This window comes from Coenobita brevimanus, chromosome 50 (assembly GCF_032717465.1).
Source record: "Coenobita brevimanus isolate Jiangsu-jjx chromosome 50, ASM3271746v2, whole genome shotgun sequence".
In the NCBI taxonomy this organism is placed as follows: Eukaryota; Metazoa; Arthropoda; class Malacostraca; order Decapoda; family Coenobitidae; genus Coenobita; species Coenobita brevimanus.
In genome coordinates, this window is record NC_137003.1 from 55190872 (window position 1) to 55214649 (window position 23778).

Below are 23778 nucleotides of genomic sequence, written 5' to 3' on the forward strand. Positions count from 1 at the left end.
ATGATGATGATTTATTGATATACAGATTCATTCAGTTTTAGGTTACTAATAATTTTAAGCAGAGATAGTGTTCTGACACAGCATTGTCAGTGAGTAAGCTCTTAAGATAACTGAGTACTCTGCATCATATTGTTACCATATACCTTAGCTGTGTATCTGTAGTGCAGCTGTGTTCATTATTTTATGCCATGGGTGTGCCAGTGGATGAATGGGAATACATGCATATATTCATACATAATCTAGGACATGCTGTTCTTATTCACTCGGTTGATTGCTGTTCATCATGGAATGCAGTAGCACTCTGTAAATATGAATGACACAGGTGGAGAGTGGCATCCTCTCTAATAGGGTATAGGAGCATTTGTGGGAAAACAGTTGTGAAGCTTAGTTCTAAGATTATGAACAAAAAGACCTTCATTATTCAAGTGTAAAACTACTCATAAAGTCTTGCTGACCATCATAGGAGTCACAAAATTGAACCGCAAAAATATCGGTTTTGTTCTTCTTTCTTTCTGTCTTCATCATCAGTCATAACTTCAAAATAAAAAGACATATGCGAGCATACTCTACACCAAAATGCTGCTTGTCAAGTGTAGATGTTTCTTTTCATGTTTAGAAAAGTATTCAGGCTACGGTTCATGAGTTACGACCTGAAAACTGCATCGCGGTCACCCATAAGTACACCATTTTGCACAATACTGGTTAGCTACAGCTCACCTACAGTTAAAGAATGTACTGAAACACTTCTTTTCATGGGAAGGCACCCTTGTTTTAGTCTTTCATTATGCTGTGCATGTAACAATCCAAATCTAACACTTGCTTGATGCATAATTATACTTCCACAAAAAGATCATAAACTAGAAAACAAAAATTTTCATCTAAAATGATTGTTAAGAAGTAGGAATGGCAAAAGTGCACAGATAAGAGATGAAAAAAGTACAGAAACAAGAGAGCATTCAGGTTAGGAGGAGATTTGGAGACTTATATTCATTACTAAGTTCCACCAGCTATAAGTCTGTAGCTAAAGCGTGGAATGTTGTAATGGGTATAGGTCTCCTAATCTCCTCCCATCCTGAATGCTCTTATGTTTCTGTGCTTTTTCCATCTCTTATCTGTGCACTTTTGCCATTCCTACTTCTTAACAATAAATTTAGAAGAAAATTTATGTTTTCTATATATACAGGTATGTCACAAACATCAACTGTCCATGGTATGTTTTATCTTTGTATTTTTCATTCTTCTGTAATGTATAACATTACTGTGAGCACTCATTTCTTGGTAAGCAGGTTTGGTCATCATAATGTAAAGAAGCACAAATCTTGATGCCAAGTAATAGCATATGGATTAGTGTTGTGTGCAATACTGTTTTACTTAGTTAATTTAAATTTTCCACACAGTTATATTCTCTCATCAAGACTGGATATGTGCAGATAATAGAGTGCATGAGATTACAGTATTTATAATACCTTACCAAATAAACAAACATTATTCACCTAAGGTCTTGCCAAAGTAAATTTTCTGAAGGGATGACTGTACATAAAAGCCCTTTGAGTGTATCTCACTTGCCACTTAATACAGTATGTACAAATAACCTTTTGAGTGTACAATATCTCACTTGCCACTTAATACAGTATATATAAATAAGCCTTTTGAATATATCTCACTTGCCACTTAATACAGGACATTATTTGGGATTCAGATCATTAATCTATCTATCTATCTATCTATAGCCTGACGCCCTAATCCCGCAAAGGGTGGCCACAGACAAAACGCCTCCAAGTCACTCTGTCACCCACCATTTGACTCCCCTCCCCCCAGCTCACCCCCCCCTCCCTCATATACCTCTCAACTCCATCCCTCCACCTCATCCTCGGTCTACCCCTCCCTCTCCCTCCCTCCACCTCACCTACATACACCCTCTTAGTCAGTCTTTCATTCTCCATCCAAGAGAGCATTCAGGTTAGGAGGAGATCATTAATACAGTAACATATTTGTAGATTAAAAATTACATGGACCATCAGTTTTTTTGAAAGTCCAACACTTCAAAAAATGCCACTGCATCCCTAGTAATTTGGGAATAATGATAAAAAGTTTTAATGTGACTTCTATACTTTTAAAACATTGCAGTTAGGATATATGTTCTGCAAAAAAAGGTTCCACCTTCATCACACTTAGGTTCAGTTTTTGTGTTGTAAACCATCATGAAAACAAAATTATTTTCATACTGCATTAAAGACTCAGGATGCATTACATATCTGCCTAAAATTTTGTACAAAAAGGTGAAAAGCATATTTTATAATGTAGAGTGATCAATATATTGTACTGCATTGTTAGGTATGATATTGTATTTGACAGAAGTTGTAATAATGTTCCAGAAAATTACAGAAAGAATAACACAGTCAAGTAAAATGTGTAAAAGATCTTGTACATATATCAATATGTTTACATATAGTTGTGGAATTAAGAAAAATCTTAATTATGAAGTGTTTTAATAAATTTGGGAAACATTTGCCTATCTGTTCTTAATACTTAACAGCCAGCAAAGAAGTAACATACCCCTGGGATTTGATGAATATGAAAATGAACAAATTTCTCAAACACAGATGGATGTACAGCATTAAGCTGGTACAGTACTTCATATTGTATGTGGAGCTACTTTGCTGACTTGTCCAACTGTTTCTCTTAATTTTGTTACATTGCCAACAGCCATACTAGTTTGAATGCACCTATTAAGGTTCCAACATGCTTGCATGCATTGGCCTTGATGGTCCTCAGTATCCTCTCTATTCAGTCCTTTATCTCTGAAGTCACATTGCATGACCCTGTCTCAAGTCTCTTTTGGTTTGGCTCTTGCAACTCAACCCTTAGTGTTCACGCCTCTTACCTTCCGCACCCAGTTGCCATCCTTCATCCCATCTACATGCTCAAACTATCTTAGTCTATATAATATATATATATATATATATATATATATATATATATATATATATATATATATATACTGTATATATATATATACTGTGTATATATATATATATATATATATATATATATATATATATATATATATATATATATATATATATATATATATATATATATATATATATGTTAAAGTATATATGAGGGTGCAAAGGCTGCAGTGTGTGTGGATTGTGAACTGAGTGAATTTTTCTTTTTGAAGGTTGGATTGAAACAAGGTTGTCATGTCTCCATGGTTGTTCAATCTGTATATGGATGGAGTTATAAAAGAGATACAAGGTAGGGCAGTGGATGTTGGAGTGGCCCTAGCGAGAGAGGGCAGTGTTTGGAAACTCCCTGTACTGTTGTTTGTAGATGATACTGTGTTGTGAAGATGAAGACGAGATGCAAGGCTTGGTGGATGAGTCTGGGAGAGTATGTAAGAAATGGAATCTAAAGGTGAATGTAGGGAAGAGTAAAGTGATGGTCTTCGAGAGTAGTGAAGTCAGTGAATGTTCAGTGAGACTGGATGGGGAGGAAATGGAGAATGTGAGTATGTTCAAGTACTTGGGTAGTGTGATGAATAAGGAGGGAAGTTTAGAGGGTGAAGTGTTTGAAAGGGTGCAGCAGGGAAGAAAGGTTGCTGGTTCCTTGAAAGCAGTGATAAACAGTGAAGTGAGCATGGAAGTGAAAAAGCTACTACATGACAGTATTGTGATACCAACTCTAACGTACTGAGGTGAAGCTTGGACCTTGTTGGAGGGACAGAAGTCAGGAGTGAGAGCAGTGGAAGTGAGTTATTTGAGAGAAGCAACGTTGGGTCTGGTTAGTACTTGGATGGGTGACCGCCTGGGAACACCAGATGCTGTTGGCATCCCTACGTGTCAAGTGGGGTTGGTGGAGGATTAGTGCCCCTCCCTGTAAAACAATTAACTCTAAGCGCTTGACCACCCCGTTTGGGATACATGGCGTCTGGCAATGGATGGATGGATGGATGTGGAGTCACATGGAGACAGGCTGACAAATGAGGATGTGAAGGAATGTTGTGGTGTAGATGTGGATGTGATAGGAAGCATTAGGAGAAACACATTATGGTGGTTTGGCCATGTGGAGAGGATGGAGAGTGAGAGACTGATGAGAGTGTATGTGAGTGATGTGGAAGGGGGAGAGGGAGGGGAAGGCCGAGGATGAGGTGGAGGGATGGAGTGGAGGGGTACAGTATATGAGGGAGGGGGTGTGAGCTGGGAGCAGGGCAGTGAAATGGTGGGGGACAGCGACATGGAGGCGATTTGTTTGTGGCCACCCCCTACGGGATTAAGGCGTCTGGCAATAGATAGATAGATAAAAACAGTGCCGTTGTCACCAACATTCTACATGTTAAAACACGCCTTTGATAGGCTAATTTGAGAAGTAAAAAATATTTCATCCGCGAACAAATTTTGCTCGCGCAGCACTGTCGTTATCATCATTGAAAAAGAACAACAGCAATTCAGAGCAACTTGTACTCAGTGGATATATATATATTCTAGTGAACGTTGAAGGAATATTCTAGATCTTTTATTCGGTTCAACTTTGCCACTTATTAGACAAAGCGGGTACGGGGCAGGGGAGGCTGGGAACAGGGAAGAGTTATCGTACGGCGAGGGCGGGTAGTGAGTAGCGTCTGCGCCAGATAAGCACACACCATCGACACTACTATGTCTGAGTACCACAAGCCTGATTCCAGCGTCCTTCAGGAACTGAAGGACATTGCCAATAAACTCCGTATCCACTCAGTCAAATCAACATCAGCCAGCAACTCAGGGTAAGGAAAATATGAGAGCTAAATCATGTTTATTCGACCTGGGATTATGTGCTGGGATGTGAGACGGTGCCGGCTGGGTGCTGTGTTGCCACGGTTGTTGTTGTTTTCCTATGTTTTATTGAACATATCTTCAAGTGATGCATAACATCAGTTGTTATCCGCGGGGCTTGGAACATTAATGTAAGTTTTAAACGGCGTATTGGTAAAAATGAGTTTGTTTGATAATCAATAATATCGGACATTGGGCCTTCAAAGTCACCTTCATAAGTTTCATAGTGCTAAATTTTGCAAGGTCAGGATAAGTACCTTCATGTTTAGTAACATCGTACCTTACCGAAGAGATATGCTCTTGGATGGAGAACTTTATGTTCCGCTGTCAAATAAAATGTTTTGTAGTATGGCAATACCGACGCGTGACAGGCGAACTTCGTTATACAAGACTCTAGGTGTAATTCCTACACAACCTAATAAATTACTCATGTAATATAAGATCAGTGTTTCTAATGTTACAGGATCCCAGGTTAAATGCATGATAATACATTCGAGATTGTAATATTTGGGTGACCAATATTGCCTGAGGGCGGGTCGTAATTCTGCTGTACATGCATAGCCTCCCAGCACCTGCATGAGAATCCCGCTTGTTCCTATGTGCTTCCCTCTTTGCACCATGTGCTTTTCCTGCATCTTCACTCCTGTGTCTCAGAACATTCTTAAGGTGTCACTTGTTTCATTTATTAAAGATGGTTTCCCCATTGATTGGGAATCCTTGGTAACGCAACAAAATTTAGGAGTATGTAGCCAAAACTTGTTGCCAATGCTGTGAGAGAGAGAGAGAGAGAGAGAGAGAGAGAACAGCAGTAACCTAGTTGTAACCCCAGGTTCATCTGTTATGTGAGCCCATCAGAATGCAGGTTGAAAGTTTCTCCTCTCCAGCAGTCCACAATCCTCCATTCAGGGGATACGGTAGGGAGGTAGTTGAGGGACGTTTTCATAACGAGGCAGGAGAGCCCCCCCAACCATGTCAGTGCCACCGCGTGAAGGCACCCAACTCAATAGCCTTGAATGTGTGACGATGAAACAAGAATTTTGATCTTGCATCGAAGCCTCGTAACATACAGTAATCTTGAAGTTAACTTATTGGAACACGGGTGAGTGTCGCCTCCCGCTATCGATCACCTGGTTATGTAATCTCTGGGCGTCACACAAGGTCACGAATTCTGTGTTGCTTATCACGATATTCCATAACTTGCTCTTCAGTAATCGTAAAATTCGTGAATGGTGGTAGAGATACTGCTTACTGCCTTAGGGAGGCCATAACATGTTTATTAAAGAACATACCGAAAAGCATTCTGGAGCCGGATGCTAATCGCCGACCAGAATATTGACCCCGAGTGTTCATTTTCGAACTCGTCCAAGATTTTGGCCATATCTTGATACCCTGAAGCTGTCATGGTGATAGCTCAAGCCGTTCATGAGATATAAGGGTATCAGATACACACACACACACACACACACACACACACACACACACACACACACACACACACACACACACACACACACACACACACACGGGCAAAACATTATCGCTCCGCCTTGCTAAGGGCGGGCGATAATAATACCGGTAATGATAATATACATCATCATCATCCGGACCTTCTTTCCCACCCTAGGGCAGGGTGAGGAGTGGCAACGATCAGACAGACTAAGTTTGCCTCATTCAGTGGGCCACGCTTGATCATTGAAACCCACGGAATCGTGGCTTCATCAGTTAGGCCAAAAAACTTTCACCACGTTCTCTAGCTTCACTTATACCTATCCGATAGGGTCAATCCGAACGCCGTCACATTATAAACGGGTGCCAAATCCCTGGTTATGTGCTTCTCCGCACAAAATTCATCCAGCCAACTCAGTCTCTTGTCATTTCCTTAGCCTCATCAATTTCCATACCTCTCATCCTCACACACTCATCCACCCTATTCCTTCACCTTCATCTTTGCCTACCTCGCCTCCTCCCTCCGTCAAATTCACTCAGATAGCTTTTTCACCACTGTTGTCATCCATTCTCTCCTCATGACCATACCATCTCAGTACACTCTCTTCGATTCTGGTGTCCACATATTTCCTCACTCCGCATCTTTCACGAATCACATTATTTCGTATCCTACCTACCCTCTGTACTCCACACATACATTCCTCAGCATTCCCTTCTTCACTGCTCTTACTCTTGACTTTTCATTTTCATGCCACACCATAGTCTCACATCTGTATGTTAAAGTTGGTACACTCCATCATGTAAGCCTCGTGCAGCTGCAACACTCAATCCTCTGTTTCTTATCAAGGCCTTCATAGCACCAGTTACATCCCTTTCTTGTGTCACTCTACTTTCCACTTCTTTTGCACATTTTCCGCTCATTTCTATCACTGTACCCAGGCTTTTGAACTCTCACCAATTCCAGTCTGTCTCCATTCACTGTAACATCACACTGGGAGTCACCTTCCCTCATAGTAACCATCATTTTACCCTTTTCTACATTTACCCTCAAGGCACGACTCTCACAGACATCTACAAAACTCTGCACTAGTCCACCAAGCTCTTGCCTGGTATTTGCAAGTAGCTTTTGCATCATCAGCATACAACAAATTTGAAATGTTCCACCCATCACCATTCATTACCAACGCCATCCCCCTCTCCATTACTAGTGTTTCTACTTCTCTCGTCACCCGTCCATGTATATATATTGAACAAACATGGGGACATCACACAACCTTGTCGCACCCCCACATTGATCGTGAATCAGTCACTTAGATGCCCATTTACCCTTACACATGCTTCACTTCCATCATAAAAACTCTTGATGGCACCTAGCATCTTACCATCTGCAACACACATGCGCTGAACTTTCCAAAATCTGTCTACTTTGTCGTATGCTTTTTCCAGATCCATAAATGCCATAAACACCTTATAGTCCTTCTCACACGCCTTCTCCAATGTCTGTCTTACTGCAAATATTTGATTTACACATCCTCTGCCACCCCTAAAGCCGCCCTGTTCATCACTCACTGGGACTTCTGATATTTCTCTTACTTTCTCTATAATAATTCTTCTATATATCTTCCCTGCCACACTCAGTAGACATATGCCACGATAATTCTTGCACTCACTTCGCTCACCATTATTTTTGTACAGGGATAGTCATTGCCTTTTTCCACTCTGCTAGCACACTTTCACTCATCCATGCCTTCTTACATATTTCCAACAAGCACTTCATTCCGCTCTCTCCACCACGCTTAAGCATCTCTGTATACACCTCATCAACCCCATCTGCTTTCCCATTTATCAGTCGCTCCACAGCGTTCCTCACCTGTGGGAGTGTCACGTTTTCTGGCACTGCATTTCTTCTCTGTACGCCCCCCAAACCAATCATGTTAACAGTCACTTTGCTGTCTCCGTTCCCATTAATAATAATAATAATAATAATAATAATGAAAGAAAAGCATTCGGGAGCCGAATGCTAATCGCCTGCCAGAATATTGGCCCCGAGTGCCCATTTTCGAACTCGTCCAAGAATTTGGCCATGTCTTGACACCCTGAAGGTTTCATGTTGATTGCTCAAGCCGTTCATGATATATAATGGTGCTAAAGGCGGGTGATAAAAACTAGTTGACCTTCGGCAGCCATTTTGGTGACCTTGACCCCGAGTGCCTTTTTTCGAACTCGTCCAAGAATTTGGCCATATCTTGATACACTGAAGGTTCCATGTTGATAGCTCAAGCCGTTCATGATACATAATGGTGCTATAGGCGGGCAGTTAGAACTAGTTGACCTTTGGCATCCATTTTGGTGACCATGACCTTGATTCCGAGTGCCCATTGTCGAACTCGTCCAAGATTTTGGCCATATCTTGATTCCTGAAGGTTCAAACTGTTCATGAGATGTAAGGGTAATAGATAAACGCACACACACACACACACACACACACACACACACACACACACACACACACACACACACACACACACACACAGGCGCGGGCAAAAACATTATCGCTCAGCCTTGCTAAAAGCGGACGATAATAAGACAAGGATAGTAAATAACTGTTCTGCTACATACGGCATCTACATACTCCCTGTAAATATCAACAGTAATGTTAATGATCAGTCTTTCATTTGCCTGTATTCTGGGCTTTGTGAAATTGCCTAAATGATTAACCCAGGAAAGCAATTGTCGAAGGTATACCAATTTATTCTATTTAACCCCTAGACTACCTCTGTCGTTTTGTCGGCTAGGGAATGGTATCTTTAAAGTGATGAGAAAACCGTAACGTGGTGTGTGGTTACGGTCGGGGTTATACTGAGATGTGATAATGTGTTGGCGGTGATATCCTGAGGAGTTAATTAATGTCAGGTAAATATTTCAGGTATTTCCTTCATTCCAGTGACGTATTTTCCCACTTTCTTTTTACTGCTTACCGACGATATTATTGAACATGGAAGAGGCTTGGACTTTCAAGGGTTAGATAAAGACTTCATTAATCTTTTCACTGATGGTTCTTCTCAAGCTCAGTAAAATGGTGTGAAGGTATCAAGAATAAAACGAAAAACACGTCATCGGATTGAAGGGTTATACTGCAGGGCCGTATTCTCGTTGGCTTGGGAGATTCCGTAACAACTATTCCTCAGAGATTTATTTTGCCTTTTAGCCTGCACCTTTTATGTCTACGATACGGTGATATCTTTGTGTTGTACTGGTATCGTTCCTGATACCAGATATTTTAATCGGCTTGGAGTTTCCTAGTGGGCCAGTTGAGGGATTATTGAAGGCTGTAGTTGACACCAAAAAAAAAAAAAAAAAAAAAAAAAAAAGCTGAATAAATTAGAATTGAGAGTATAAATAAAATATACAAAGGCGCCGTGATGAAGTGATCAGTATTCTCCCATATATTACCAATACAGACTATCCTGTACTGGTATTAAGAAGGTAAATCGATAAAGTAAGACAAGAGAATAATAAAATGTCGTATATTAAATCGCAAAGGAAAATACAAAAGTCTCGTATGGCAGTCAGAGTTCGGCCATAGTAGACGGGAGGAAGTGGTCACTGATGTTCTCTCGAGGAGTGTACTGTATTTCCTGGGTATACCTGGGGATTTTTTAGTTTCTATGGGAATTTCCAGTAGTCGCTTCCGAGAGAGAGAGAGAGAGAGAAAGATGAGGTTAGGGAGGGTGGGAGACGTTGCGGAGGCGACCAGCTGTTAATCTACGCCAGCGAAGTTTGTTCAAACGATATCTCCAAAAGTTCTCAATGAATTTCAGTGAAATTTGGTGGAAGGGTTGGCTAGGGGCAAGGAATGAATTTATTAAATTTTGGGGCGGATCCGGATCCTATATATCCTGCACAATATCTCCAAAAGTTCTCAGTGATTTTCAATGAAACTGTGTGGAAGGGTGGACCATCGGCAAAGAAAGAATTCGTTAAATTTTGGGACGGATCCAGATCCGGATCCTGTGTACCCCGCACAATATCTCCAAAAGTTCTCAATGAATTTCAATAAAATTTTGTGGAAGAGTGGGGAATGGATCAAGGAAAAATTGATTATATTTTGGTGAGGATCCGGATCCTATGTATTCCACACAATCTCCACGGATCCGGATCCGGATCCTTTTTAATGGCAGTGACATTGGCGGAGGTATGCACTCTCTTAGTGCTTTCTAGTCCTGATTGTTATACCCTAAGGGGGGAGGGAAAGGACCGGATGTGTCGGGCTGAATATTGGTGGGGGAGGGGGAGTGGAGCGGGTGAAAAATTTTGAGGGTATAGCTGGGATGTTATTCATCAGAAAATTTCTTCTTTTCGGTGGGGGTTCCAGGGTTCCAGATCTCTCTCTCTCTCTCTCTTTCTCTCTCTCTCTCTCTCTCACACACACACACACACACACACACACACACACACACACACACACACACACACACACACACACACACACACACACACACACACAGAATAGGTGAAAAGGACCTTATCTAACACTGTCCGAACTCAGACGTACCTCACATTCGTCCACATTTCTCATCTGACGCCAGTCCCCATCCCACTGCCTGACCATAACGAAAAGGAACATTATACAGGCAGTCATTGCATTTATGTGTTAGATGATGTATATATAAAAGAACTTATAGTATCAGGCCAACATTTAATTTTCATACAGAACGTATTCGGTTTCGCTCCTTTGATTTGTGTATGCATTTTATTACCGCCGCCAACGAAGTTGGAGGAGGTTACGTATTCACCTACGTTTGTTTGTTTCTTTGTCCACACGATATCTCCAAAAGTTTTCAATGAAATTTTGTGGAAGGGTGGGCCATGGGTCAAGGAAGAATTGAATAAATTTTGGGGCGGATCCGTATCTGGCAATGGGGGAAGTATGCGGTCGCTGAGTGCTATCTAGTTTATTTATTCATTTTGTACCTGGTGTCCGGTCGTAGACGATCACTGTTCGAGCTGTCTTTAGTAGTGGTCTATAGAGTTCTGTCCTTCAACTTTCTTGTATTCTTGTGTACATTTAGGCACATTACTCAAGTTATTTAATCATCCAGTTTTTTACACACTTCTCAAAGTGTCACCCAAGTTTTTGGAAAACGTGCGATGGATCATTTGGGCACCATTTTTTGTTCCACTTTGCTGTTTCCGACTGAGCAGGAGAGAGAGAGAGAGAGAGAGAGAGAGAGGCGGGGGGGGGGGGGTTGGCTTATAGAGTAACATCTGTCGACTGCTGAGACATTTGCAATGCAGGATGGGTCACGTGGAAGTGGAACTAACTGTACATTGGGTCTTCTATTGATGCACAGTTCCCCTGAAACAATCTGACATCACCAACACGATGGAAGTTACATAACGCCCCGTGTTGCTAGATCTACGTACTGTACCTAATACTGGATAATGTTGCTTGCTTTAGCTTTTTTCACCTTAACTTTGCCCAGATTTTCGTTCTTTCTCAGCCTTTTTCTCGTAGTTCCGTGACAATACTGTGGCTGTAAATCCTTTCCATAGCACCTCTTTTTGAGTGGCCTCATAATTAAATGTTAATCTCCTGTTACAATTCAGCATTCAAGATGGAGAGAGGGCAAATTTTGGCCAAGTTAGCGTAAAATGAGTATAGTGATCATATTTAGTCTTATCGATAGTAAGTATTGTTATATGCACATGCACAAGAAAAAACAGATTAAATATCCATGGACATCACATGCATTGATAATCATGTAGCATATAATCGGACCCATCATGGGCAATATGATTTTGATCGTATGTAGCGTACTGCAGTGAGGGAAAAGAGACGGGTGTGAGAAGAAGGTGGAAAGCACACTGGCAGCTGCTACGAAGGCCCTGATAAAATAAGAGGTTGAATACTCGGGCTGCAAGACGACTGTGTTAGCGTATGAGAGTGAGTCTCTCTTTTAGCTTGAATATGAAAAAAAAAAAAAAAAAAAAAAGATGGTGCTTTGGGTGGCTGCCCTTTCCTTTTTTCTTTCTATCCTCTTTTGCCTTTCTTTCCTTCATTCTTTCCTCCTCCTTCTGCCTACGGGTGACTTTACACTCCCACTTCTGTCTTTCTTTCCTTCATTCTTCCTCTTCCTTCTGCCCATGGGTGACTCCTTCTGCCTGTGGGTGACTACACTGAGTGACAAGCCAAATGGTTTCCTGTACACCAGGAAACCATTTACTACGCAGGGTGGTAACTATATAACCAAATTATGGCGCCTGGTGGTTTAGTGGATAATTAAGGCGCTCCAGTCGGACTGCATGAGCCTGTGTAGGTTTATATCCAAGGGTTGGTTTGGGTTTATTGCTCACGTAATGCCACTCAGGGATGAGGGAGGCTGGTCACTGTCATCTTCAATGTCAGGACCAACTTGCCTAGCCTCGGGCTCCTACACTTCTCATGGTGCAACATAGGACTGGATGATGGATGGATGGATTAAACATTGAGGTCGGCGAGAGGAGCTTAGTAAGATGAAGCACAGGCTACATGTAGATGAAGCAAAGATTTCGAAGGCTTGAGTGATATACAAGCGGGTGTTTGGCAGTGTTCATTGAGCACTTGTGATACCGGTATCTTTTAATAAGTGTAGCCATTTTTCTCTAATTTGATGTTATCCTCCCCATTATGGTAGTGCGAAATTTGGTGATGATGATGATGATGATGATGATGATTCTTCGCCAGTATACCGTCACTCTATTTATTTTTAAGTGGATGAAACCATTGTCTGTCCATAAGTAACAACAAAAGTGGCGTGGTATGTAAAGTGGTAAGCGTCCACAGTATGGCCGACATATGGGGAAATCTCAACAGCTTAAATAATTGTTGTAGAAAGTATGGCGTCGCTCAAGGGCAGGGTGGCCGCAGGGTGAGAGTTCCATACGTAATTCCATTTTAGTTTGCATGGTATTCTTTCCCCCTTGGTAAGCAACCGGGTATCCAAATGGTTTCTTGCAGCCCTGGATACCATTTACTACGTTGGGTTGTAACCTTATAACCAGATGGGCGTCTGGCGGTCTAGCGAGCTAGGGCGCTCCAACCGGATGTGTCATAAAGGTTTGTATCCGAGGAGTGCTTGGGGCTTATTGCTCACATAACGCCGCTCAGGGGACGGTGACTTGTCACTCTCCTTAACTGTTAAGTAAGTAACCTAGCCCCAGGTAGACAGCAGTCCCGATTTATTATGAATACTAGAAGAGAGACTAACACTGCCAGCCAAGGAAGAGGAGGAAGGGGGAAGGAAGGATGTTTTGGGAATTATATATATATATATATATATCATCATCATCAACCGTTTGAGTATCCACTGCAGGACCGGCCTATCCCGACCGAAGTCGGGACGATACAGCCAATATATTTCTACCAAGTAGCTTAGGCTGTCTAGTAGAGATTGTATGTAGGGTGAGAACTGCTTGTAAGTGTAATTGTCGTGTTGGAGTGGCTTTGGATGTGTGTGTAGTCTGTGAACTAAGTGTAATCGGCCCGCGCAAGCCGACTGGGTGCAAGCATACTTTATAGTAAGCGACACTGGTTCAACCACAGCACCCCTTGTGTCCGTCAGTGCAGTACGTGGCCGGGTGAACACTCCCAAAGTTTATTACCCTGACGGGGCGCGAACCCTGGCTCACCCGTGTACGAAACGCACACTCTACCACTGTACCACAGAGGCTCTGTATATATATATATATATATATATATATATATATATATATATATATTATATATATATGTGTGTGTGTGTGTGCGTGTGTTGTAGTGGGTGGAGTGTTAAAAAATTTTCCTTGTGTTGTCCCCTACGTCTGCGTTTGTTCACTCTGTTGTTTTTGTTGGTGGTGTGTTTGCTGTTGTCTTTATTGTCGAGTTGTTTGAGGTTAGCGCTGTTAGGAATGCTATTGTTTGTAGTATGGATGTGTAATGAAACTAGGTGGAGAGAGAGAGAGAGAGAGTAGGATGGGAAGGCGAAAAAGGGTAGGGCTTGAGAGGAAGGGAAACCCCTGTGCCAGTCATGGAAATAACGAGCCAAGGACGGGGTTTTGTTGTTGACTGAAATCCGGTGCATGCATGAAGCCACCCTGGCCCCTCTACACCCAGGAACTGACACACACACACACACACACACACACACACACACACACACACACAGGCAGGCAGACGGTTAATATGGGGTGTTGGAAATAATAAGGCAGTAAAAAAAAAAAAAGAAGAAGCACCGTCTTTCAAAAGAGAGGCCACCAAGGGAAAGGTATGCTCCCAATTTCTGGCTGTTGTATTACCCCTTCAGTCCGAGGACTCAAAGAGCACATGCCTCCGCCAACGCCTGTAGCAGACAACTCAGATCACCTCCAAAACTTTATCAACGCTTCCTTTGCCCATGACTCACATATGCAAATAAATTTAATAAAATCCGTCAAAAAGTGTTTCAATTTTCTTGTGGTCAAGCAAACAAAAAGCAGTCCTGAACCGGGACTCGAACTCAGATCACCACTAAAATTTAATCAACTCTTCCTTGGCCCATGGTCCACATATCCACAGGATTACATTGAAATCCATGAATAACTTTTTTAGGCATCTTGTGGACAAACAGACAAACAGGGGTGAAAGCATAACCTCCTCCAACTCCGTTGGCGGAGATAATTAAATTACGTCATCGTGCTGAAGAACTTGAAAGTGAGAACGCGAATGGCAGGGCATGTCCCCAGGTTTTGACGGTCATCTTATCATCTTCAATTAGAGGACTTTTTAAAAATATAATCTTGTTTTCTGCAGATAAGGTTTATTTAGTTTTAGGGATATTTTCGAACTGGAGGGGTTAGATACAGCCATGATAAACTCATTCATTACTAGACTTGCTTTACTTTAATCTGGCCCAGTTTTTCGTCCATTCGCAGTCAACTTCACATAGCTCAGTGATAGAAAAAGACAGTGCTACAGCTCTGCATGCATTCCGTAGCACGTCTTCGTGATTAGCACCATAGCGCATTCAAGATGGAGAGGTGTCAGTTTTAGGCGTGGCCAGGTTAAAATGAAACGAGTATAGGCATCCCTTAATAAACTCGTCTGTTTGAAATCTGATTAAAATGAATTCCGTAATACGGTATTCTAATCAACAAGTATTTTTAAATGTGAGGCGGCGAAAAGAAATGGAAGCTGGCCACCTTGACGTTCATTGTAACTGTGAAGCTTGTCTTGTGTTTGCTTTTCTGTGTGTAACTTGGCATACAGGCTAACCATAAGCTCAGTTGTGTTCCATAAATGCCCGTCAAAATGGCTATTACGTGTGGGTAACGAAGGGTTGAGGGAACGACATTAATCTCTTCACAACTAGACGTCATCCCTAATTTTACTGCAGCTGTTTAGCGGTAGGAGTTATAAAAGCGTAAAGCATTGAACAGAATGGGTTAATGATTGTGTCCAACTCGTTCACTGTGAGATCTCTTCTCTACTGAATCAACATGTGTCACGCAACATGAACATACAGAGACACGTAAGCACAATAGACAGGTAACAGACTGACGTAATGGTAATTGATGAGACGCAGACAAGAAACGTAATCGGACAAGAATGATAAGGCGCGGTATGATGAATTGCAGGCAAGAAACATAATCGTAGAGGAATGATAAGGTGTGGAAAATGATTGTAGTAGTTACCCGGGGATTGCAGACTTATCAGCAGCAGAGTATTTGAAGATAAACAACAATGGTAGATAAGATTACAAGTGAAAGTGATTGTAGCTAGGCAGGCAGAGTTTGATTAATCCAGGCAAAAACAAGACACAGTTACTGGCAACAAAAGTAGACTCTGGTGACGTCTATTTCTGTTTTCTTCTAGCCATCATCAGACGGTTTTGTTACCTTTCACTGTCACAGATCCTTTCTAGGCTGAATGAAATCGTCTGGTGGTGGACTAACTTGAAAAGCCATTGGAAAGAGGGGGTTAATTACAGACAGATACTGAGGCTGTTTAATCTAGTGTATTTTAAAGTAAGTGGCAGACTAAATTACAGTCATATATATTGAGAGAAAATGGCATGATTTCTCTAGACAAGCAGACCAAAGTTAGGTAAACAGGGAGATACTATGAGTGTAATGAGAGTGCCTGAGAGAGATCCCTAGATAGAGGAGTAAATAGGCTTGTTAGTTCAGACTGCCATGATGTGGAGAGGTATAGATGGACGAGGTATGTAGACTCCAGACAGGTTGATGCACACGTAGACCCACTGGTAGAGGTATAGGTAGACCCGCAGGTAAAGGTGCAGGTAGACTTGCAGGTAGAGGTATAGGTAGACCCGCAGGTAAAGGTGCAGGTAGACTTGCAGGTAGAGGTATAGGTAGACTCAGAGGTGTAGTTAGACTCACAGATAGAGGCACACTGGATTAAAAAAGAATACCTGTATCACTGAACACGTAGTGCGATACAGTCAAACATTGCAGGTGATGGATATTACGAAATACCTGATGATTTTACCTCAGTGCCAGACCTGTTCTCATGAGGATTCCATATACAGCTTGATTGTATCCTATCCCTGTCAGTATTATTATCATTATGCTCAGTGAGATGATATATAACAGATCAGACTTCCTGAGACATCACGGTTTATAATGACCATTTAGGATATCATCGGGCCCCTCCTGTGCAATGATGTTTTAATCGAGTGTACAGGTAGATTCAGCCAGGTAGAGGTACGCGTAGACTCAGGGACATGTACATACAGACTCAAACACCTGGAGGCAAGGTTAGACTCACACAGACAGCTCAGGACAGGGAGTCTCTGAGGGGTTGATAAGCCATACAATTGGGCAGGTACTGAAAGTCATAGATAAGTAGAGTCGGACAGGTAGACGGATTTGTCTTAAACTTTTCCCCTAAATCCTTCATTCCCTCTGCCTATAACCTCCAATCTTTTAGTGCCTTCGGTCTGATGGGATTTTTTTTTTTTTTTTAATTTCAGTCTTGCTTTCTCCAGACGATTATACTCAACATAGGATTTTAAAAAAGCTGGATGGCTTAGATACAGGCTTCATTAACCCTTCACTAACTAATGTCTGTCTTTAGCTGAATAAAATCGTCCGGTGGTAGTAAGTTTATTATATACTTTTCTGTTTTGAAGGAATAAATGTTGAGACGCCCAGCCTTTGGTTCATTTCGGGGGAAAAAAAAAAAGTGTAGAAGCAAAATTAGACTTGGATTATAGAAGTTAGATACTGTACACTTAGATAGATAAAGTGGTTGATAGACAGGTAGAACTTATAGAGTAAAAAGAGCTGGTAAACTGATAGAAGTAAGAGACTCAGACAGAATCCCAGCTAGACGCAGGAAGGTCGACTGTGTGTGTGTGTGTGTGTGTGTGTGTGTGTGTGAGCAAGGTCGTTACTGTACAAAGTTGTGTATTTGTATATATATGTGTGTATGTGTGCTTGCGTGTGTGTGTATATGTTACAGTGTGGTTAAGTGGATCTGAATGTATTAAAAATGCGCAGTGTACATTTGGCATGAGAGAGAGAGAGAGAGAGAGAGAGAGAGAGAGAGAGAGAGAGAGAGAGAGAGAGAGAGAGAGAGAGAGTCCATGGTCAGATGATGATGGAAAGTTACGTACGGTGGAATTTCTTTTCTCCGTATCGTCGCGAATAATACAAATTGACCCATTTTTGTTAAATTCTTTTTTATTTGAGTGCCGCGAGGACATATGCTCTGCCAGGTCATGGGGAGGAGAGAGAGAGAGAGAGAGAGAGAGAGAGAGAGAGAGAGAGAGAGAGAGAGGCAACAGTGGGGATAAGAAGTAAAGAAAATAAATAGCCACAACTGGTTTCAGAATTACCCAAGGCGCGTGTGGGGGAAGAGGAGTGTTTGGATGTCTCTCTGTTTGCCTGTCCTTCTGTCTTTCTATCTCTGTCTGTCATTATGTCTTTCTATCTGTGTCAGCCCTAGCTTTCTGTCTGTCTGTCCTGCCTATCTGTGTCTGTCGTCCTGTCTTTCTGTCTGTGTCTGTCCTGTCCTTGTACTTGTCTGTCGTCCTGTCTTCCTATCTATGTCTGTCCTGTCTATCTGTCTGCTTCGATTTCCCTATTGTTCACGATTGCCTAAGTTTTTCGAAGACTATAAGCTTCTTACGGGCTGTATGTTTATTTGTTTGAGGCTCTGCTTGTAATATTAAGTTTGTGAAGGTAGATTATTTTATGTACTGACTAAACAGACCTTATTATAGCCAAGCAGCCTAACTCTTTTCTCCGTAAGATGACAGTCGTGATTTCAAATATTGTCCACACATTCGATACCAAGATCCCCATGAAGATCGTAATTAAAGCTATATTTGACTCATTATTATTATTATTATTATTATTATTATTATTATTATTTACAACGTCCGACTCTGGGCAATCAATAACAGCCCGTTCCTTGAGATCCAGCTGTCCTACGCATCAGACACATCCACATGTCACCGCTTCGGGGCAACACCTACCGTCCATATTGAATACCTGCTGTGGCTGTCTCATACAGGACTGGTTTACTGGTATTACCAGGGTTCTTTTAACGACTTGTCGGCGGGTCTTATGGTAGATCAGTAAAGTCTAACAAAATTCAAATCCCCTGAACTGCTTCCTGCCTCAGTCGGTGTTCAAACTCGCCTCCGCTGGGTTAGCAGACCATCTCTCTAATGACCTGGTCGGTTGTAGTTTGTGTAAAAATTGTCGTCTCTTCTAGGCTATGCCAGCCTCTGGAAGTTTTAAAATTAACGAAACTCACTTCCCCTTGAGGCGTGAAACCAGCCGCTTGTCCTTCACGGCACCTGCTCCAGCCCTCGACACACCCCATACACACACGTACACACACGATTCACGCATTACACACACACACACACACACACACACACACACACACACACACACACGACTTAGGCATTATACACACATACACATGACTCACGCATTACATACAAACGCACACGCACTAGTCACGAATTAACTTACCCACACAGGTATGTACAGTACACAAATATAATTCATGCATTACACACACGAGTACACATGAGTCACGCGTCACACATGAACCAAACAATACACACACACACACACACACACACACACACACACACACACACACACACACACACACACACACACACACACACACACACACACACACACTGTAGGTACACATAGGCTTTCTATTTTTCTAGGCCAGTTGCATGTGCGTGACGGAGCTTATAAATGTGAGTGGGTGAGGAAGAGCGGGTTTCAGTGCCTTTGCTCAGTTCCCCGCGTTAATGTTAAGCTGTTGGCCGTCATCAGTTCGGATTAACTGTAAATTTAGTGTTCGTGAGGTTTATGCGTACATAGTAATATAAATAATGGTGTATTGGCCATGGTTGATGCGTGCCTGGAATGTCTGAGTAAGCTTAATCGATCACTGAACACCCCAGTCACTCCATCCAGGAGGGCGGTACTCCTCTCCGTTTTCTCTTCAACAGCATTCCACATCTTAACCGGTGTGGAGTCGTGAGTTGTCCGCCTTTTTATTAGTGAATTTCTAGCTCCTCGCCGCCATGGTTAGCGACCCGTTGCCCCAGTGTTTCTTGCAAAGCGACGAGTGTAGCCTTATGCAAGCAGTCGAGGTGAAAACTGGATTTGTAAGACTGAAAGGATTTCCCAACACCTCCAGCCTTCCAGACTATTTAAGTGACGAAGTTGTAAAATCACTGAGCATTTACGGTGTGAAGAAAGTGTCCTTGAAACTTTTGTACTATATTAGATATAAGATGGCCCATATTTAACACTCTCGTTCCACTCAAATTCTCGTGTATTGTGGGGACGGCCCCTGCATTTCCAGCATCAGCCACGCCTACCCTACCCACCTGAGCCGTCCCCGCAGCTCGTGAGATTCTAGTGAAGCGCTATTTACGGGCGATCATGTGTGTTAGATATCAGTTGCACTAGCGTCTGCCGAGGAACTTAAGCATTCATAGCTCTATACAGGCTGTCTCAGGAAGAAGACCATAACTTTGAGAAATGATAACGGAGGATTCTAAGCAAAAAGTGTTGTATATGAGCAAGGGTTTGAATCTCAGTCTTACAGAATTACAGTTACAGACAGCTAAGGGGACAGTAATCGACTCTCTCATAATTTACCCAAAAGGTCATCAAGTGTAGCTCGGGAACGGGTCAGAACTGGATCCCTGTTGGTATAGCATTTTTATTCTTTAGGCTTCCCTCATACATTATTTCCCAAAGTTATGGCATTTCCTCCCGGGACACCCCGTATAGTTTTCCTAGCCACATCAGTTCACTCCACCGTAACGTTAGGGTGACCACAAGCACGTTCACTGGGTTCCCATATGGTAACGAGTAGAAAGCCTGTAATTTAGCCTCGGCAGATTTCTATTCCCCACTTATAAATATTCATGGGTTGTGCTGTTCCCAGGGTCTGTATTTATAAAAGTTCCTATGGAGTCTTTGCGATCAACAGGTCTTCATGGCATTTTTTTTTTTTTTTGTTCGTTTTCCTTCTGTTTAGTTATTTTGTTATTTGCTCTTGTTTGTGTGTGTGTGTGTGTGTGTGTGTGTGTGTGGATGGGTGTGGGTGTGGGTGTGGGTGTCAGTGAACGCGCACATATAAACCATCGTATACGTAACTAAAGCTTTGGAAAGTTGATAAATACAGAGCCACATCGTCCACAAACCACACTGTTGTTCCCCTCACGCTAACCTTGGTACCTCCACGCCGAACCGGTCCGTTTTATTTTTCTATATGGGTGTTAAAAATTCACGCTCCTGTGATTCATTCGAGTAATTAATATGGTAGGGCTTTAATATTCACGCTTCTGTGATTCATTCAAGTAATTAGTATCGTAGGGTTTTAACATTTGCGCTCCCATGATTCACTCAATATCGTATGGTTTTAACATTTGCGTCTAAAACCATTTGCGCCCCTATGATTCACTCAGTATCGTATGGTTCTAACATTTACGCTCCTGGGATTCACCTGATTAACATCTCAGGGTTTTAACCTTCACGTTCCTGTGGTTCACCCAAGTAATTAACATCGTAGAAATTTCACTTTAACACTGCTATGATTCACTCTAGTAGCCTAATTAGTATCGTCCGATGTTAGGTGAAAGAAGATGAGAAGGTTAATGGTCACAGTGTTAACATCAAGGCTTTTCATGGATCGCACTCACCTGAAACAATCGCCTGGCATTAGCTGGAATAGAATACTAGAGTTATCCCGAAGATGTGAGGGTTAACTAACGAAGAGTAGATAATAATGGTGCCTACAAGAACCTAACAATGTTGTTATTATTAGTAGTATTCCGAGTATACAACTAATAGCCTACTACTACTGCTACCCGGTACTACTACTACTACGCTAGTTAGCGAGATTAATATTTCGATTACTGGTGATAATAATAATAATAATAATAATAATAATAATAATAATATACTCAGAGAGTGCTTACCTCCACCAGTGCCAGTGCCATTAAAAATGATCCGGATCCGGATCCGTGATGTTATGTGGAATACATAGGATCCGGATCCGCCCCCAAAGGTAATCAATTATTCCTTGAACCATGGCCCACTCTTCCACAAATTTTTATTGAAATTCATTGAGAACTTTTGGAGACACCGGTATTGTCCGGGATGCTCCGGATCCTGATCCGCCCCAAAATTTGTACAATAAATTCTTTCTTGGCCCATGGTCCACCTTTCCACAAAATTTCATTGAAATTCTTTGAAAACTTTCAGAGATATCGTGTGGCCAGACATACAAACGTAGGGGAATACATAACCTCCTCCAGCTTCGTTGGCGGAGGTAATAATAAAATAATAATAATAATAATAATAATAATAATAATAATAATAATAAGAAGAAGAAGAAGAAGAAGAAGTGGAGGAGGAGGAGGAGGAAGAACAGCGGTATTATTGATAATACTGAAAAAGCAAAAATGTTCAGAGCGTTAAGTTTTAATTTTGTTGATTGTAGTGTGTAGGTACTGGTCTATATATATATATATTTTTTTTCTGCAGGTCATCCTTGTTTTGTAACCTGCTTTCAACATTTTTTTTACCCTGTGATGTGTTCAGTTTCATGTGGTCGTTTGAACGTGACATTCCGCGCAATTAGTGAGCCATTCTGGAGGGAAGTAGAGCGTTTCGTGGTCACACCATCGTATTGTTGTTGTACCGGAAGAAGGGAGAGGAAGATAAGAAAAAACTGGGCAGGAACAAAACCATTTATAGATATACAACTGATTTTATCAACGGATGTTAATTACATATTGTCATCACCACTCGGCTGTGTTTGTTAGTTACAGGACAGAGCCGTCTCTCAGCTTTCTCTACTCTGACCAGTTGAATGTTTACTTGTTCTACCCCAGACCTGCATATTTACACACTTCATTATCCCCTCAGGGTCTGTCCCTCTTCCACTCACTTCATGACTCAGTCTCGTGGGCTAGGGGACTTTTCTAGCACCTCCTCCCTAGCTGTTTATTTTTAAGTACCGTACTGCATCTCGCCAGTCTCTCTCTCTCTCTCTCTCTCTCTCTCTCTCTCTCTCTCTCTCGGTGTGTGTGTGTGTTTATTTATTTATTTATTTATAAGGTAGCACACATACAGTGAAATACAGTACATAATGCATTAACATTCAGTTCTACATCCATTTTCTTGTCAGCGTGTGATCTAGGTTTGGGAGGGGGTTGTGGCCATGATTTGAACAATACCCAAACCCCAGGGCCGTATATAAGGTGCCATGGCAGACAGTAGCACCTCTTCCTCCCCGATTTATTTTGCATATTACAGCCTTTTATCCCCTTGTACTTTACTGAGGAAAACTGTGTCACTACTAAAATAGAGAGCTAAAAGAGAACATCAAGATGATTATACTTAATAAATCACTAAGAAAAGGGGCCACGAAATCTCTTAGGCCATGTAGAATACGGTTCCAGCCTGAATGTCGAGTTGGCGAGAAAAGTTGGTGAGGGAGAGGGAGTTTGAATGTGGGATGACGAAATGTGAGGGTAGGGAGCGAGAGCGTGGAATGGAGGATACAGGGGGTGGGAGTGTGAGGGTGAGGAGTGAGCAGGGTGTGAAGGTGACAGAGGGTGGGAGGTAAAATGAGTGAGTGAGGCGGGGGAGGATGAGAAGAGATGAGGAGGGTGAGGGGATGCGATGGTTTGGAGTGAGAGTGCGTGAGGGTGAGGAGTGAAAATGAGGCGGGGGTGAGGGTTGGAAATGAGAGGGGAGAGGGGAGTGCGAAGGTTAGGAGTAAGAGCAAGAGGGAGGAGAGGAAAGGAGACTAGGAAGTTGGGACGGTGTAGGGTACCGAACTGGAGGTGAGACAGGAATTGAATTGGAAAATGGGAAAGTGGGGATGTGGGGTGATAGGGGGAGTGGAGGTGGGGAGTTTGAGGGAGAAGGAGGTAGAGTATTCAAGGTTATCGCCAGGAGGTTAAGGTGAGATGCAAGATAATGATGATGGTAA

At 42.1% G+C, this 23778-nt stretch overlaps 1 protein-coding gene across 1 annotated transcript in view; it reads left to right on the forward strand.

Annotated features, from left to right (window-relative positions):
• The first annotated feature begins 4600 nt into the window (after nucleotides 1-4600).
• LOC145399843 (transketolase) overlaps nucleotides 4601-23778 on the forward strand; it is a 95438-nt gene continuing 76260 nt past the window's right edge. The window contains exon 1 of the mRNA XM_080272421.1: nucleotides 4601-4765. Within this exon, the coding sequence (XP_080128547.1) occupies nucleotides 4659-4765 (107 nt within the window). The 5' untranslated portion in view covers nucleotides 4601-4658. The remainder of the gene's footprint in view (nucleotides 4766-23778) is intronic.